General features: G+C 50.6%; 1 protein-coding gene across 1 annotated transcript in view; it reads right to left on the reverse strand.

Annotated features, from left to right (window-relative positions):
- The window catches only part of LOC137561450 (resistin-like beta), a 36,071-nt gene extending 19,808 nt beyond the window's left edge, over window positions 1-16,263 (reverse strand). The window contains exons 1-2 of the mRNA XM_068272749.1: window positions 16,199-16,263; window positions 5,578-5,724 (exon numbers count right to left, since the gene is read on the reverse strand). Coding sequence (XP_068128850.1) covers window positions 5,578-5,724; window positions 16,199-16,247 — 196 coding nt within the window. The 5' untranslated portion in view covers window positions 16,248-16,263. The remainder of the gene's footprint in view (window positions 1-5,577; window positions 5,725-16,198) is intronic.
- Window positions 16,264-18,745: the final 2,482 nt, after the last annotated feature.

Genomic DNA, 18,745 nt, shown 5'->3' on the forward strand with positions numbered 1-18,745 from the left:
GAATACAGCAGAAGAAAGGAAAACCTGCATAGCGAAGAGAATGAGAGATCAGAGACAGCTCTAAAGGTGCAGGAAGGCACAAGACAAAGCAAAGAAACCAGGGTGTGTTTTTGCTGTAAAAAGGCCGGTCACCTGAAAAAGAACTGCTCAATCTGGAAAGCTGAGCAAAGAAAGCAGGAGCCACCCACAAGAGAAAGAGCTAAAGCAGTCATGCAGGAAAATGAAAGTGCATCATGGAGTGGTACTTTTAAAGTGACTCAGAACAGCACCTTAAGCGGATGGTACATCGATTCAGGGGCAACAAGTCACATGACAAGTGACGAGACATTCTTCACAGAAATTGATTACAGTGTTAAAGACAAAGTCTTCCTAGCAAATGGGAAAAGTATTACTGCTGAAGGTAATGGTCAGGGGTTTCTGAACTGCAAAACACCATCAGGGGGCAAGCAGAGTATCCTTGTAAAGAACGTTCTATATGTTCCAAGCCTAGAAGGAAGCCTATCAGTGAAAACCCTTGCAAGCAATGGACTCACCGTCCAGTTCAGAGGTAATGAATGCACAATTCAAAATGGAAAGCAAATCCTAGCAAGAGGAAAGTTAAATGAACACCTGTACAAGCTCGTCACTGAAAGTGAGAAGGCTAAAGCAGCAACTCATAACCCACATGACAAGTGCATCCACCTGTGGCACAGAAGATTGGGACATCGAAACCCAGAAGCTATAAAGGACCTTGCAAAGAGAGGTCTATCAGAAGACATGAAGATACTGCCTTGCCACACACATAGCAAGTGCACGTGCTGCATCAAAGCAAAAGCCACCAGAACCCCTCTTCCACAGATCAGTCAGAGAAAAACCACTAAACCTATGGAACTGATACATAGTGATGTGTGCGGACCAATGAAAACCGTCACACCCGGCGGGAACAGATATTTACTGACTTTCATTGACGATTATTCTAGGTACACAATAACTTATCTGATGAAGCACAAAAGTGAAACTTTAGAAAAACTTCAAGAGTTTATAGCTATGACAAGCAACAAGTTTCAAAGAAAACCTGAAATAATACGCACTGACAATGGAGGAGAATATACGAGTAAGGAGATGGAATCATACCTGAAGAAACAGGGTATCCTACACCAAACAACTGTACCATATACTCCTGAGCAAAATGGTGTAGCAGAAAGGAAGAATCGCACTCTTGTAGAAATGACCAGATGTATGCTTTCAGATGCTGGCTTACCTAACAGATACTGGGGAGAAGCTATAATGACTGCAACATACTTACAAAACAGGCTCCCATCAAAAGCTATCGAGAGTACACCATACGAAATGTGGAATGGATCAAAACCTAATGTAGGCCACATCAGAGTGTTTGGCTGTAAAGCATATGCCCACATTCCAAGTGAGAAATGCTCCAAGTTGGAGAACAAAGCCATAGAAGGCATTCTGGTGGGCTACAGTGAGCAGAGTAAGGGATACAGAATACTTTGTCCAAAGACCAATAAGGTGACAGTCAGCCGCAGTGTCTATTTTGACGAAAGCGAAGCACCAGATAATACAATTCTTGAAAAATGCGGAGAGGATTTGCGGGCTGAATCAGCAAGAGACACGGACTCATGTGAAGCAGAACAAGAGCCAGACCAAGAAGTGGAACTTACCATCAACGAGCCAGTAGAACCCACTGAGCAACAAGAAATCAGAAGATCCACTCGGACTACAAAAGGGATACCACCCCGCAGGTTATCATATGCTGCAAAAACACATCAAACACAGGAGCCAACATCCTGGGAAGACATAGAAACTTTGCCAAGAAGGGAAGCTGATCAATGGAGAAAAGCAGCTGAAGAAGAAATAAAATCACTTCAAGAAAATAAAACTTGGTCACTAACAGAACTCCCTCCCGGTCGCAAGACCATTGGAAGCAAATGGACTTTTAAAGTGAAATATGATGCAGAGGGAAACATCTATAGATACAAAGCAAGATTAGTTGCCAAGGGATACTCCCAGAAATTTGGAGAAGATTATGATGAAACATTTGCTCCAGTTGTGAAATATTCCACCATGAGAACACTCCTTAGCGTTGCTGCCGGAAAGGGAATGCAAGTGAAGCACCTAGATGTCAAAACTGCCTTTCTATATGGAGACATCAAGGAGGATCTATACATGGAACAGCCACCAGGATTTGAGGAGAAAAAGAACCTTGTATGCAAACTGCAGAAGAGCATCTATGGGCTCAAGCAAGCGGCAAGAGTGTGGAATGAAAAGGTGAACGAAATACTCACGAAAGAAGGATTCTCAAGAAGTAAAGCGGATCCATGTCTGTACTCGAAGAATCAAGAGAACAGATGGACATATATCCTAATTTACGTTGATGACATCTTGACGTGTTTTGAACAAGAAGGGGACTATGACCAAATAGTTCACAAACTGAAACAAAACTTTGAAATTAAAGAGTTGGGGAACATTACTCACTACCTAGGAATTCAAATAGAGCAGGAAGAGGATGGAAGCTATCTTCTTAACCAAAATCAGAAAATTACAGAAATATTAGAACAGTTTCACATGCAAGATGCAAAGGAAGTGAGAACGCCAATGGAACCAGATTATCTGAAATACAATGGAACAGAAAATTTGTTACCTAACAATGATTACTACCGCAGGGCAATTGGAAAATTGCTATACATTAGCACCGTGACAAGACCAGACATTGCTGTAGCAGTGGGAATACTTTGCAGAAAAGTCGCATCACCGTGTCAACGCGACTGGAACGCAGTAAAAAGGGTAATGCAATACCTAAAGGGAACAAATCAGATGAAGCTGAGACTTCCAGCATCGTCAAACCCAAAACTGATTGGATATGTGGACGCCGACTGGGCTGGAGACACCACTGACCGGAAATCTACAAGTGGTTACATCTTCCAGTATGGACAAGGAACCATAAGCTGGTCAAGTCGGAAACAAGCGACTGTTGCACTCTCTTCAACTGAAGCGGAATACATAGCAGCAGCTTATGCATGTCAAGAAGCCATTTGGATTCGTCAGCTTCTACTAGACATGGGACTAAATATGTCACAACCCACACCCATCTTTGAAGACAATCAGGGATGCATAAAGCTCACACAATCTGAGAAGGTTAACCCAAGAACCAAGCATATTGATGTAAAATATCATCTGCTTAGGGACATGCAAGAACAAGGAGTTATCGACATTCAGTACTGCCCATCAGAGGAAATGACTGCAGACGCACTCACCAAACCTTTGCCAAGGGAACGTCATTGTTTTCTACAAAAGAGACTGAATGTTGTATAATAACGCACATGCCGTTGAGAAGGGGTGTTGGAGATACAACTGCATGTACTTTATATAGTACTGAGTATTAACACCACTAGACCAGTAGATGGCACTGTAGCAAATACTAAGGTTACCAGTTATGTGTGTCTGTCTGAAAACTTGTTTTCTTTATCTCTTCCTCTCTCTTCACAACTAAGATGTCTGCTGTTACAGTTTACTGAAATGCTCTGTATGCTTGCAACTTAATCCAGCCAAGTAAACCAAGTTCTGCCTCATCACAAGCTTCTAGTGTCTTCTCTAATACATAACCAACATACACTGTGGCAGTGACAGTGTGAGAGCTGTATATACTGTGGCAGTGACAGTGTGAGAGCAGTATATACTGTGGCAGTGACAGTGTGAGAGCAGTATATACTGTGGCAGTGACAGTGTGAGAGCTGTATATACTGTGGCAGTGACAGTGTGAGAGCAGTATATACTGTGGCAGTGACAGTGTGAGAGCTGTATATACTGTGGCAGTGACGGTGTGAGAGCAGTATATACTGTGGCAGTGACGGTGTGAGAGCAGTATATACTGTGGCAGTGACAGTGTGAGAGCAGTATATACTGTGGCAGTGACGGTGTGAGAGCTGTATATACTGTGGCAGTGACGGTGTGAGAGCAGTATATACTGTGGCAGTGACGGTGTGAGAGCTGTATATACTGTGGCAGTGACAGTGTGAGAGCTGTATATACTGTGGCAGTGACAGTGTGAGAGCAGTATATACTGTGGCAGTGACAGTGTGAGAGCAGTATATACTGTGGCAGTGACGGTGTGAGAGCAGTATATACTGTGGCAGTGACAGTGTGAGAGCAGTATATACTGTGGCAGTGACGGTGTGAGAGCTGTATATACTGTGGCAGTGACGGTGTGAGAGCAGTATATACTGTGGCAGTGACGGTGTGAGAGCTGTATATACTGTGGCAGTGACAGTGTGAGAGCTGTATATACTGTGGCAGTGACAGTGTGAGAGCAGTATATACTGTGGCAGTGACAGTGTGAGAGCAGTATATACTGTGGCAGTGACGGTGTGAGAGCAGTATATACTGTGGCAGTGACGGTGTGAGAGCAGTATATACTGTGGCAGTGACAGTGTGAGAGCAGTATATACTGTGGCAGTGACAGTGTGAGAGCTGTATATACTGTGGCAGTGACAGTGTGAGAGCAGTATATACTGTGGCAGTGACAGTGTGAGAGCTGTATATACTGTGGCAGTGACAGTGTGAGAGCAGTATATACTGTGGCAGTGACGGTGTGAGAGCAGTATATACTGTGGCAGTGACAGTGTGAGAGCAGTATATACTGTGGCAGTGACAGTGTGAGAGCTGTATATACTGTGGCAGTGACAGTGTGAGAGCAGTATATACTGTGGCAGTGACAGTGTGAGAGCTGTATATACTGTGGCAGTGACAGTGTGAGAGCTGTATATACTGTGGCAGTGACAGTGTGAGAGCTGTATATACTGTGGCAGTGACAGTGTGAGAGCTGTATATACTGTGGCAGTGACAGTGTGAGAGCAGTATATACTGTGGCAGTGACGGTGTGAGAGCTGTATATACTGTGGCAGTGACGGTGTGAGAGCTGTATATACTGTGGCAGTGACGGTGTGAGAGCTGTATATACTGTGGCAGTGACGGTGTGAGAGCAGTATATACTGTGGCAGTGACAGTGTGAGAGCTGTATATACTGTGGCAGTGACAGTGTGAGAGCTGTATATACTGTGGCAGTGACAGTGTGAGAGCAGTATATACTGTGGCAGTGACAGTGTGAGAGCAGTATATACTGTGGCAGTGACCGTGTGAGAGCAGTATATACTGTGGCAGTGACAGTGTGAGAGCAGTATATACTGTGGCAGTGACAGTGTGAGAGCTGTATATACTGTGGCAGTGACAGTGTGAGAGCTGTATATACTGTGGCAGTGACAGTTTGAGAGCTGTATATACTGTGGCAGTGACGGTGTGAGAGCAGTATATACTGTGGCAGTGACAGTGTGAGAGCTGTATATACTGTGGCAGTGACAGTGTGAGAGCTGTATATACTGTGGCAGTGACAGTGCGAGAGCAGTATATACTGTGGCAGTGACAGTGTGAGAGCAGTATATACTGTGGCAGTGACAGTGTGAGAGCAGTATATACTGTGGCAGTGACGGTGTGAGAGCTGTATATACTGTGGCAGTGACAGTGTAAGAGCAGTACAGTATATACTGTGGCAGTGTGTTGTGTGAACAAGACATTACAGGTACTGACCCAGAGACTTGATTAGGTTGTTCAGTGTCAGGACATCATTGACTGTGCAGTCCCCGACTCCTGCTTGTGTGACGCCAGCGACCAGGAACATGGACATTAATGACAGGAAGAGCTTCATCTTGTAGAGGACACAGCGCAGTGACACAACTGCCAGAGAAACGTGGACACAGGTCACATATCATTACACCATACACAAGACACTGAGCATGCATGCCTCAGAAGAACTACATGGTGATGTACCAGGTCAGGGGTCATCCAGCTACAGCTACAGGGTGATGTACCAGGTCAGGGGTCATCCTGGTACAGGTTGATGTACCAGGTCAGTGGTCATCCTGGTCCAGCTACAGGGTGATGTACCAGGTCAGGGGTCATCCAGCTACAGCTACAGGGTGATGTACCAGGTCAGGGGTCATCCTGGTCCAGCTACAGGGTGATGTACCAGGTCAGGGGTCATCCAGGTCCAGCTACAGGGTGATGTACCAGGTCAGGAATCATCCAGGTCCAGCTACAGGGTGATGTACCAGGTCAGGGGTCATCCAGGTCCAGCTACAGGGTGATGTACCAGGTCAGGGGTCATCCAGCTACAGGTTGATGTACCAGGTCAGGGGTCATCCTGGTCCAGCTACAGGGTGATGTACCAGGTCAGGGGTCATCCAGCTACAGCTACAGGGTGATGTACCAGGTCAGGGTTCATCCTGGTCCAGCTACAGGGTGATGTACCAGGTCAGGGGTCATCCAGGTCCAGCTACAGGGTGATGTACCAGGTCAGGGATCATCCAGGTCCAGCTACAGGGTGATGTACCAGCTCAGGGGTCATCCAGGTCCAGCTACAGGGTGATGTACCAGGTCAGGGGTCATCCAGCTACAGCTACAGGGTGATGTACCAGGTCAGGGGTCATCCAGCTACAGCTACAGGGTGATGTACCAGGTCAGGGGTCATCCAGCTACAGCTACAGGGTGATGTACCAGGTCAGGGGTCATCCTGGTACAGCTACAGGGTGATGTACCAGGTCAGGGGTCATCCTGGTCCAGCTACAGGGTGATGTACCAGGTCAGGGGTCATCCAGCTACAGCTACAGGGTGATGTACCAGGTCAGGGGTCATCCCGCTACAGCTACAGGGTGATGTACCAGGGGTCATCCAGCTACAGCTACAGGGTGATGTACCAGGTCAGGGGTCATCCTGGTCCAGCTACAGCTACAGGGTGATGTACCAGGTCAGGGGTCATCCAGCTACAGCTACAGGGTGATGTACCAGGTCAGGGGTCATCCAGGTCCAGCTACAGGGTGATGTACCAGGTCAGGGGTCATCCAGGTCCAGCTACAGGGTGATGTACCAGGTCAGGGGTCATCCGGCTACAGCTACAGGGTGATGTACCAGGTCAGGGGTCATCCAGCTACAGCTACAGGGTGATGTACCAGGTCAGGGGTCATCCTGGTCCAGCTACAGGGTGATGTACCAGGTCAGGGGTCATCCAGCTACAGCCACAGGGTGATGTACCAGGTCAGGGGTCATCCAGGTCCAGCTACAGCTACAGGGTGATGTACCAGATCAGGGGTCATCCAGCTACAGCTACAGGGTGATGTACCAGGTCATGGGTCATCCAGCTACAGCTACAAGGTGATGTACCAGGTCAGGGGTCATCCAGGTCCAGCTACAGCTACAGGGTGATGTACCAGGTCAGGGGTCATCCAGCTACAGCTACAGGGTGATGTACCAGGTCAGGGGTCATCCAGGTCCAGCTACAGGGTGATGTACCAGGTCAGGGGTCATCCAGGTCCAGCTACAGGGTGATGTACCAGGTCAGGGGTCATCCAGCTACAGCTACAGGGTGATGTACCAGGTCAGGGGTCATCCAGCTACAGCTACAGGGTGATGTACCAGGTCAGGGGTCATCCTGGTCCAGCTACAGGGTGATGTCCCAGGTCAGGGGTCATCCAGCTACAGCCACAGGGTGATGTACCAGGTCAGGGGTCATCCAGCTACAGCTACAGGGTGATGTACCAGGTCATGGGTCATCCAGCTACAGCTACAGGGTGATGTACCAGGGGTCATCCAGCTACAGCTACAGGGTGATGAACCAGGTCAGGGGTCATCCTGGTCCAGCTACAGGGTGATGTACCAGGTCAGGGGTCATCCAGCTACAGCCACAGGGTGATGTACCAGGTCAGGGGTCATCCAGGTCCAGCTACAGCTACAGGGTGATGTACCAGGTCAGGGGTCATCCAGCTACAGCTACAGGGTGATGTACCAGGTCAGGGGTCATCCAGCTACAGCTACAGGGTGGTGTACCAGGTCAGGGGTCATCCAGCTACAGCTACAAGGTGATGTTCCAGGTCAGGGGTCATCCAGGTCCAGCTACAGGGTGATGTACCAGGTCAGGGGTCATCCAGCTACAGGTTGATGTACCAGGTCAGGGGTCATCCTGGTCCAGCTACAGGGTGATGTACCAGGTCAGGGGTCATCCAGCTACAGCTACAGGGTGATGTACCAGGTCAGGGGTCATCCAGCTACAGCTACAGGGTGATGTACCAGGTCAGGGGTCATCCATGTCCAGCTACAGGGTGATGTACCAGGTCAGGGGTCATCCAGCTACAGCTACAGGGTGATGTGCCAGGTCAGGGGTCATCCAGCTACAGCTACAGGGTGATGTACCAGGTCAGGGGTCATCCAGGTCCAGCTACAGGGTGATGTACCAGGTCAGGGGTCATCCAGCTACAGCTACAGGGTGATGTACCAGGTCAGGGGTCATCCTGGTCCAGCTACAGCTACAGGGTGATGTACCAGGTCAGGGGTCATCCAGCTACAGCTACAGGGTGATGTACCAGGTCAGGGGTCATCCAGCTACAGCTACAGGGTGATGTACCAGGTCAGGGGTCATCCAGCTACAGCTACAGGGTGATGTACCAGGTCAGGGGTCATCCAGGTCCAGCTACAGGGTGATGTACCAGGTCAGGGGTCATCCTGGTCCAGCTACAGGGTGATGTACCAGGTCAGGGGTCATACAGCTACAGGGTGATGTACCAGGTCAGGGGTCATCCAGCTACAGCTACAGGGTGATGTACCAGGTCAGGGGTCATCCAGCTACAGCTACAGGGTGATGTACCAGGTCAGGGGTCATCCAGGTCCAGCTACAGGGTGATGTACCAGGTCAGGGGTCATCCAGCTACAGCTACAGGGTGATGTATCAGGTCAGGGGTCATCCAGCTACAGCTACAGGGTGATGTACCAGGTCAGGGGTCATCCAGCTACAGCTACAGGGTGATGTACCAGGTCAGGGGTCATCCAGTTCCAGCTACAGGGTGATGTACCAGGTCAGGGGTCATCCAGCTACAGCTACAGGGTGATGTACCAGGTCAGGGGTCATCCAGGTCCAGCTACAGGGTGATATACCAGGTCAGGGGTCATCCTGGTACAGCTACAGGGTGATGTACCAGGTCAGGGGTCATCCAGGTCCAGCTACAGGGTGATTTACCAGATCAGGGGTCATCCTGGTACAGCTACAGGGTGATGTACCAGGTCAGGGGTCATCCTGGTACAGCTACAGGGTGATGTACCAGGTCAGGGGTCATCCAGGTCCAGCTACAGGGTGATGTACCAGGTCAGGGGTCATCCAGGTCCAGCTACAGGGTGATGTACCAGGTCAGGGGTCATCCAGGTCCAGCTACAGCTACAGGGTGATGTACCAGGTCAGGGGTCATACAGCTACAGGGTGATGTACCAGGTCAGGGGTCATCCAGCTACAGCTACAGGGTGGTGTACCAGGTCAGGGGTCATCCAGCTACAGCTACAAGGTGATGTTCCAGGTCAGGGGTCATCCAGGTCCAGCTACAGGGTGATGTACCAGGTCAGGGGTCATCCAGCTACAGGTTGATGTACCAGGTCAGGGGTCATCCTGGTCCAGCTACAGGGTGATGTACCAGGTCAGGGGTCATCCAGCTACAGCTACAGGGTGATGTACCAGGTCAGGGGTCATCCAGCTACAGCTACAGGGTGATGTACCAGGTCAGGGGTCATCCATGTCCAGCTACAGGGTGATGTACCAGGTCAGGGGTCATCCAGCTACAGCTACAGGGTGATGTGCCAGGTCAGGGGTCATCCAGCTACAGCTACAGGGTGATGTACCAGGTCAGGGGTCATCCAGGTCCAGCTACAGGGTGATGTACCAGGTCAGGGGTCATACAGCTACAGGGTGATGTACCAGGTCAGGGGTCATCCTGGTCCAGCTACAGCTACAGGGTGATGTACCAGGTCAGGGGTCATCCAGCTACAGCTACAGGGTGATGTACCAGGTCAGGGGTCATCCAGCTACAGCTACAGGGTGATGTACCAGGTCAGGGGTCATCCAGGTCCAGCTACAGGGTGATGTACCAGGTCAGGGGTCATCCAGGTCCAGCTACAGGGTGATGTACCAGGTCAGGGGTCATACAGCTACAGGGTGATGTACCAGGTCAGGGGTCATCCAGCTACAGCTACAGGGTGATGTACCAGGTCAGGGGTCATCCAGCTACAGCTACAGGGTGATGTACCAGGTCAGGGGTCATCCAGGTCCAGCTACAGGGTGATGTACCAGGTCAGGGGTCATCCAGCTACAGCTACAGGGTGATGTATCAGGTCAGGGGTCATCCAGCTACAGCTACAGGGTGATGTACCAGGTCAGGGGTCATACAGCTACAGGGTGATGTACCAGGTCAGGGGTCATCCAGTTCCAGCTACAGGGTGATGTACCAGGTCAGGGGTCATCCAGCTACAGCTACAGGGTGATGTACCAGGTCAGGGGTCATCCAGGTCCAGCTACAGGGTGATATACCAGGTCAGGGGTCATCCTGGTACAGCTACAGGGTGATGTACCAGGTCAGGGGTCATCCAGGTCCAGCTACAGGGTGATTTACCAGATCAGGGGTCATCCTGGTACAGCTACAGGGTGATGTACCAGGTCAGGGGTCATCCTGGTACAGCTACAGGGTGATGTACCAGGTCAGGGGTCATCCAGGTCCAGCTACAGGGTGATGTACCAGGTCAGGGGTCATCCAGGTCCAGCTACAGGGTGATGTACCAGGTCAGGGGTCATCCAGGTCCAGCTACAGCTACAGGGTGATGTACCAGGTCAGGGGTCATGCAGGTCCAGCTACAGCTACAGGGTGATGTACCAGGTCAGGGGTCATCCAGGTCCAGCTACAGCTACAGGGTGATGTACCAGGTCAGGGGTCATCTAGGTCCAGCTACAGGGTGATGTACCATGTCAGGGGTCATCCTGGTCCAGCTACAGGGTGATGTACCAGGTCAGGGGTCATCCTGGTCCAGCTACAGGGTGATGTACCAGGTCAGGGGTCATCCAGCTACAGCTACAGGGTGATGTACCAGGTCAGGGGTCATCCAGCTACAGCTACAGGGTGATGTACCAGGTCAGGAGTCATCTAGCTACAGCTACAGGGTGATGTACCAGGTAAGGGGTCATCCTGGTCCAGCTACAGGGTGATGTACCAGGTCAGGGGTCATACAGCTACAGCTACAGGTTGATGTACCAGGTCAGGGGTCATCCAGGTCCAGCTACAGCTACAGGGTGATGTACCAGGTCAGGGGTCATCCAGCTACAGCTACAGGGTGATGTACCAGGTCAGGGGTCATCCAGGTCCAGCTACAGGGTGATGTACCAGGTCAGGGGTCATCCAGCTACAGCTACAGGGTGATGTACCAGGTCAGGGGTCATCCAGCTACAGGGTGATGAACCAGGTCAGGGGTCATCCTGATACAGCTACAGGGTGATGTACCAGGTCAGGGGTCATCCAGCTACAGCTACAAGGTGATGTACCAGGTCAGGGGTCATCCAGCTACAGCTAAAGGGTGATGTACCAGGTCAGGGGTCATCCTGGTCCAGCTACAGCTACAGGGTGATGTACCAGGTCAGGGGTCATCCAGCTACAGCTACAGGGTGATGTACCAAGTCAGGGGTCATCCAGGTCCAGCTACAGGGTGATATACCAGGTCAGGGGTCATCCAGCTACAGCTACAGGGTGATGTACCAGGTCAGGGGTCATCCAGGTCCAGCTACAGGGTGATGTACCAGGTCAGGGGTCATCCTGGTCCAGCTACAGGGTGATGTACCAGGTCAGGGGTCATCCAGGTACAGCAGCTCTGGCCTAACACTGCTACTGCCTATAGAGCACTCCCTAGTGACTGCAGCTCTGGACTAACACTGCTACTGCCTATAGAGCACCCCCTAGTGGCTGCAGCTCTGGACTAACACTGTTACTGCCTATAGAGCACCCCCTAGTGGCTGCAGCTCTGGCCTAACACTGCTACTGCCTATAGAGCGTGCCCTAGTGGCTGCAGCTCTAGCGCTTTGAGTCCGCCAGGAGAAAAGTGTGATATAAATGTTATTTGTCTTGTCTAATTTTTCTCTTGACAACTGTTGAACACGAAAGGCAAGGCCATGCCTGCCTACATATCCTTAAGCAGTGGCTGGATGGTGTAATAGTTAAGGGCTCTGCCTCTGACACGGGAGACCAGGGTTTGAATCTTGGCTCTGTCTGCTCAGTAAGCCAGCACCTATTCAGTAGGAGACCTTAGGCAAGTCTTCCTAAAGGTGGCCATACATGGTACAATTTTTCAATTAGATAATTTAGTTCGATTATTCCGTTAGATCGAATATAAAGATTTTTCCAGTATGTCCGATCATTTTTCCCGAAAAAACGGGATAATCGTTCGAGTTTCTTGATCGCAAAAAAAAAATATTTTCAACTTTCATTCAATTCGATCATTTACATCGAATAAACGGGAAAATCAAATGTTTTTATTGTATCGTGTATGGGTACCATTACACTGCTACTGCCTATAGAGTGTGCCCTAGTGGCTGCAGCTCTGGTGCTTTGAGTCCGCCAGGAAAAAAGCGTGATATAAATGTTATTTGTCTTGTCTAATTTTTCTCTTGACAACTGTTGAACACGAAAGGCAAGGCCATGCCTTCCTACATATCCTTAAGCAGTGGCTGGGTGTTGTAATGGGTAAGGGCTCTGCCTCTGACACAGGAGACCAGAGTTAAAATCTCAGCTCTGTCTGTTCAGTAAGCCAGCACCTATTCAGTAGGAGACCTTAGGCAAGTCTTCCCAACACTGCTACTGCCTATAGAGCATGCCCTAGTGGCTGCAGCTCTGGTCCTTTGAGTCTGCCAGGAGAAAAGCATGATATAAATGTTATTTTTCTTTTGGATTGAGCATAAATTGTACATGCTAGGCTAGCTTCAGCTAGAAGTGTTGGTGGTATAATGGATATGTTAGTTACCTACCATACACTGAGACCTGGGTTCAATCCCCAGCCACGGTAAGTAAGCTGGCTTTTGAAATACTGGAGTTCCCTGGCAGATGAGACCCTCCTCCCTCCAGTAGGAGCGAATAGGTAGGAGGGTGGAGGGAAGCAGCTGTCCCTCAACTAATTAGTGTAGGCAGACAAATGAGTCAAATGGTATAAGGACCTTGCTTGAAGGAGGGAGGGGTGGGTCTAGAGCAGTGTGTTTGGCAATAATTTGCCTGCTGACTGTGATGTAGAGGGTCAAAGTTTTGCTCAATAGAGTATTATGGGGCGAATTGAACGTCCGCAAAAGTTCGCCTGCTGCAGGCGAACGCGAACTACTAAAGTTCACCTGGAACAGTTCGCTACATCTCTAGTCAGTGATCATCCAGGTCCAGCTACAGGGTGATGTACCAGGTCAGGGGTCATCATGGCCCAGCTACAGGGTGATGTACCAGGTCAGGGGTCATCCAGGTCCAGCTACAGCTGCAGGGTGATGTACCAGGTCAGGGGTAATCCAGGTCCAGCTACAGGGTGATGTACCAGGTCAGGGGTCATCCAGGTCCAGCTTTACCAAAGGATTTATAGTCTGCTACCAGCACAGTGGTGGACCTTTATACACCTCAATGGACCTATACAGACATCAATGATCCTGTATAGACCTGTATGGACCTCTTTAGACCTTTATAGACCTGTATGGACCTACCTTTTATAGACCTCTATAGACTTGTATGTATCTGTATAGACCTTTTATAGACCTGTATAGACCTCTTTAGACTTGTATGGACCTATATAGACCTCTATAGACCTGTATGGACATGTATAGGCCTGTACCAGGGGCGGACTGACCCTTTGGGCATTCGGGCATGGACCGAGGGCCCATGGTCAGTAGAGGGTCGGCCCCTGGCGCCCCTCCGATCCAGAGGTTTGGGTGCTGTGCTGCTTGGTTTGGGCGCTGGCTGTGGTGCCGCTGGGGCCCCCAACCCATCCTGCAGAGTTGCGAATGGAGCCAATTGGCACAGATACTTTAAGTACTTACGTGCTGCAGGCTCCAGCACCACCCCTCTCACTGCTGCTGGCGTCCTGTCCCCATGGTTTCTGCGGCGCCTCCTATGACGTCATAAGATAGGACGCTAGTGGCGTGCCCTGGAGCACATTAGTATCTGTGACAAGGCAACTAGTCCTCTCACAACTCTGCAGGGTGGGAGGAGGGCCCCTCGGCACCACAGCCAGCACCCAAACCAAGCAGCACCCAAAACTCCCACCCAAACCAAGCAGCACTCAAACCACCTTCCCAGCACATTCCTCAGGGGTGTTTCTATGCATAGGCAATCCAGGCCACTGCCTGGAGTGCCATTGGTCCTGGGGGGCTTCATGCCCCTGATTAAGCCTCGCCCCCAAACTAAGCCACACATCTGGTACTAAACCACGCCCCTAGATGGATGCCACACCCCCACGGGTGTTTGTTCCTCCTTTGTGCCTCTTTCTGTCCCCTTGTGCCACCTTCAGTTCCCCTGTGCCCCCTGTGTGTCCCTCGGTCCCCATGCCTTCTTCTGTCCCCCTGTGCCTCCTTCTGTCTCCTTGTACCACCTTCAATCCCCATGTGACACCTGTTCCCCCCCCCCCCCCCCCTGTGCATCCAAATGTGGATTACATTGAAATGGTGCCCTAGGTAAGAAATGACTTTGGGCCCACCCTTAATGGCCACCTAGCTTTTTTGGCAAGATTTGTTGGGGGATAGCATAAACCAGGCCCCTTGCCTGTCATCAGACACTAGGCACTTTGCTAAGTTTCTTTGTGAATGATCCGGCTCTGTGTGTTGCTCTGTGGCTCCCTCTGTCCCGCTGTGCCTCCTGTCCCTATTGTGCCTCCCTCCGTCCTCTTGTCCCAATATCTGTTCCCGCACCCCTCCTACACTCCCCCAGCTTAGTGTGTAAAGGCAGATTATAGCACAGCAGAAGCTGAGCTTTCACCTCTCCACTGGAGTCCAGTGCTGTGCCTGTGTGACCATCCTGTCTGTTTTCTTGCTACATGCAGTAGGAGATGCTGAGCACTAGGGTGAGTGGACACTGGATAGGCAGAAGCACAGCACTGGACTCCAGCGGAGAGGTGAGAGCACAGCTTCTGCTGCACTATACTCTGCATTACACACTAAGCTGAGGGAGTGCAGGAAGAGGATGGGGACAGACAGGATGGTCACACAGGCACAGCACTGGACTCCAGCAGAGAGGTGAGAGCACAGCTTCTGCTGCACTATACTCTGCATTTACACACTAAGCTGGGGGAGTGCAGGAAGGGTGTGTGCAACAAAATGCGATCAGTGGGTTGTTTGTATCTCAGGGACTCCCTGTATTATGCGAGAAGATATCATACAATATTACACTGTTATACAAGCTGTACACTGGCTGCTTTACATTGTATCACAGTGTCACATCTGCAGTGCTGTCCCATGAGAAGATATCATACAATATTTACACTGTTATACAAGCTGTACACTGGCTGCTTTACATTGTATCACAGTGTCACATCTGCAGTGCTGTCCCATGAGAAGATATCATACAATATTACACTGTTATACCAGCTGTACACTGACTGCTTTACATTGTATCACAGCGTCACATCTGCAGTGCTGTCCCATGAGAAGATATCATACAATATTACACTGTTATACAAGCTGTACACTGACTGCTTTACATTGTATCACAGTGTCACATCTGCAGTGCTGTCCCATGAGAAGATATCATACAATATTTACACTGTTATACAAGCTGTACACTGACTGCTTTACATTGTGTCACAGTGTCACATCTGCAGTGCTGTACCATGAGAAGATATCATACAATATATACACTGTTATACAAGCTGTACACTGACTGATTTACATTGTATCACAGAGTCACATCTGCAGTGCTGTCCAATGAGAAGATATAATACAATATTACACTGTTATACAAGCTGTACACTGACTGCTTTACATTGTATCACAGTGCTACATCTGCAGTGCTGTCCCATGAGAAGATATAATAACATAATTACAGAAATGTGAGAGAGTGTATGTGGGTTGGAAAGAGACACCCTGACATCAAGCTGATGTATTTCAATAATGCCAAAGAATCCAGTGAAAGGCAAATATCCCTTGCAGAGCGGAGACTAATGCTGCGAGGATTCTGATAATATTACACATTGGTGTTTCTTTGTATTTTCTGCATTCATGGAATTAGTTCTGATGGAAGAATGTTACTCAGTTCTAAAAATGTGGCAAAATTATGAAAAGTGAGAAATTGGGTAAATTCTTGGAGTTGTAATATAGAAATAGTTCTATGGAGCTACTCACCTTCTCTGTCCCCGACTAGTATTGTGAGCTCTGCCTGGGTACCGAGCATCTTATATAGCAGAGATGCTGGTCACATGATACTTGTCACATACATGACAGGACAATGGCAATACACAACCAGGAAAGTATTTACCTCGGATGTGACTCAAGTTCAGAGCCTACTGAGAGCAAAATGTGTGATCAACACAGAGAGTACGAGCAGGAGATACCACAGGGCTTATTACTGACTGTGATTATGGGCAGACATGGGTACAACAGGTAGCCAGAGGTGTCCCCCAGTATTAGGCAGCCAGAGGTGCCCCCAGTATTAGGCAGCCAGAGGTGTCCCCAGTATTAGGCAGCCAGAGGTGCCCCCAGTATTAGGCAGCCAGAGGTGTCCCCCAGTATTAGGCAGCCAGAGGTGTCCCCCAGTATTAGGTAGCCAGAGGTGTCCCCCAGTATTAGGCAGCCAGAGGTGTCCCCCAGTATTAGGTAGCCAGAGGTGTCCCCCAGTATTAGGCAGCCAGAGGTGTCCCCCAGTATTAGGTAGCCAGAGGTGTCCCCAGTATTAGGCAGCCAGAGGTGTCCCCAGTATTAGGCAGCCAGAGGTGTCCCCCAGTATTAGGCAGCCAGAGGTGTCCCCCAGTATTAGGCAGCCAGAGGTGTCCCCAGTATTAGGCAGCCAGAGGTGTCCCCAGTATTAGGCAGCCAGAGGTGTCCCCCAGTATAAGGCAGCCAGAGGTGTCCCCCAGTATTAGGCAGCCAGAGATGTCCCCAGTATTAGGTAGCCAGAGGTGCCCCCAGTATTAGGTAGCCAGAGGTGTCCCCAGTATTAGGCAGCCAGAGGTGTCCCCAGTATTAGGCAGCCAGAGGTGTCCCCAGTATTAGGCAGCCAGAGGTGTCCCCCAGTATTAGGTAGCCAGAGGTACCCCAGTATTAGGCAGCCAGAGGTGTCCCCCAGTATTAGGCAGCCAGAGGTGTCCCCAGTATTAGGTAGCCAGAGGTGTCCCCAGTATTAGGCAGCCAGAGGTACCCCCAGTATTAGGCAGCCAGAGGTGTCCCCAGTATTAGGTAGCCAGAGGTGTCCACCAGTATTAGGCAGCCAGAGGTGTCCTCAGTATTAGGTAGCCAGAGGTGCCCCCAGTATTAGGCAGCCAGAGGTGCCCCCAGTATTAGGCAGCCAGAGGTGTCCCCCAGTATTAGGTAGCCAGAGGTGTCCCCAAGTATTAGGCAGCCAGAGGTGTCCCCCAGTATTAGGTAGCCAGAGGTGTCCCCCAGTATTAGGCAGCCAGAGGTGTCCCCCAGTATTAGGCAGCCAGAGGTGTCCCCCAGTATTAGGCAGCCAGAGGTGTCCCCCAGTATTAGGTAGCCAGAGGTGTCCCCAGTATTAGGCAGCCAGAGGTGTCCCCAGTATTAGGCAGCCAGAGGTGTCCCCCAGTATTAGGCAGCCAGAGGTGTCCCCCAGTATTAGGCAGCCAGAGGTGTCCCCAGTATTAGGCAGCCAGAGGTGTCCCCAGTATTAGGCAGCCAGAGGTGTCCCCCAGTATAAGGCAGCCAGAGGTGTCCCCCAGTATTAGGCAGCCAGAGATGTCCCCAGTATTAGGTAGCCAGAGGTGCCCCCAGTATTAGGTAGCCAGAGGTGTCCCCAGTATTAGGCAGCCAGAGGTGTCCCCAGTATTAGGCAGCCAGAGGTGTCCCCAGTATTAGGCAGCCAGAGGTGTCCCCCAGTATTAGGCAGCCAGAGGTGTCCCCCAGTATTAGGCAGCCAGAGGTGTCCCCAGTATTAGGCAGCCAGAGGTGTCCCCAGTATTAGGCAGCCAGAGGTGTCCCCCAGTATAAGGCAGCCAGAGGTGTCCCCCAGTATTAGGCAGCCAGAGATGTCCCCAGTATTAGGTAGCCAGAGGTGCCCCCAGTATTAGGTAGCCAGAGGTGTCCCCAGTATTAGGCAGCCAGAGGTGTCCCCAGTATTAGGCAGCCAGAGGTGTCCCCAGTATTAGGCAGCCAGAGGTGTCCCCCAGTATTAGGTAGCCAGAGGTACCCCAGTATTAGGCAGCCAGAGGTGTCCCCCAGTATTAGGCAGCCAGAGGTGTCCCCAGTATTAGGTAGCCAGAGGTGTCCCCAGTATTAGGCAGCCAGAGGTACCCCCAGTATTAGGCAGCCAGAGGTGTCCCCAGTATTAGGTAGCCAGAGGTGTCCACCAGTATTAGGCAGCCAGAGGTGTCCTCAGTATTAGGTAGCCAGAGGTGCCCCCAGTATTAGGCAGCCAGAGGTGTCCCCAGTATTAGGTAGCCAGAGGTGTCCCCAGTATTAGGTAGCCAGAGGTGTCCCCAGTATTAGGCAGCCAGAGGTGCCCCCAGTATTAGGCAGCCAGAGGTGTCCCCAGTATTAGGTAGCCAGAGGTGTCCCCCAGTATTAGGTAGCCAGAGGTGTCCACCAGTATTAGGCAGCCAGAGGTGCCCCCAGTATTAGGCAGCCAGAGATGTCCCCCAGTATTAGGCAGCCAGAGGTGTCCCCCAGTATTAGGCAGCCAGAGGTGTCCCCAGTATTAGGCAGCCAGAGGTGCCCCAG

Source organism: Hyperolius riggenbachi, chromosome 1 (genome assembly GCF_040937935.1).
Source record: "Hyperolius riggenbachi isolate aHypRig1 chromosome 1, aHypRig1.pri, whole genome shotgun sequence".
NCBI lineage: Eukaryota > Metazoa > Chordata > Amphibia > Anura > Hyperoliidae > Hyperolius > Hyperolius riggenbachi.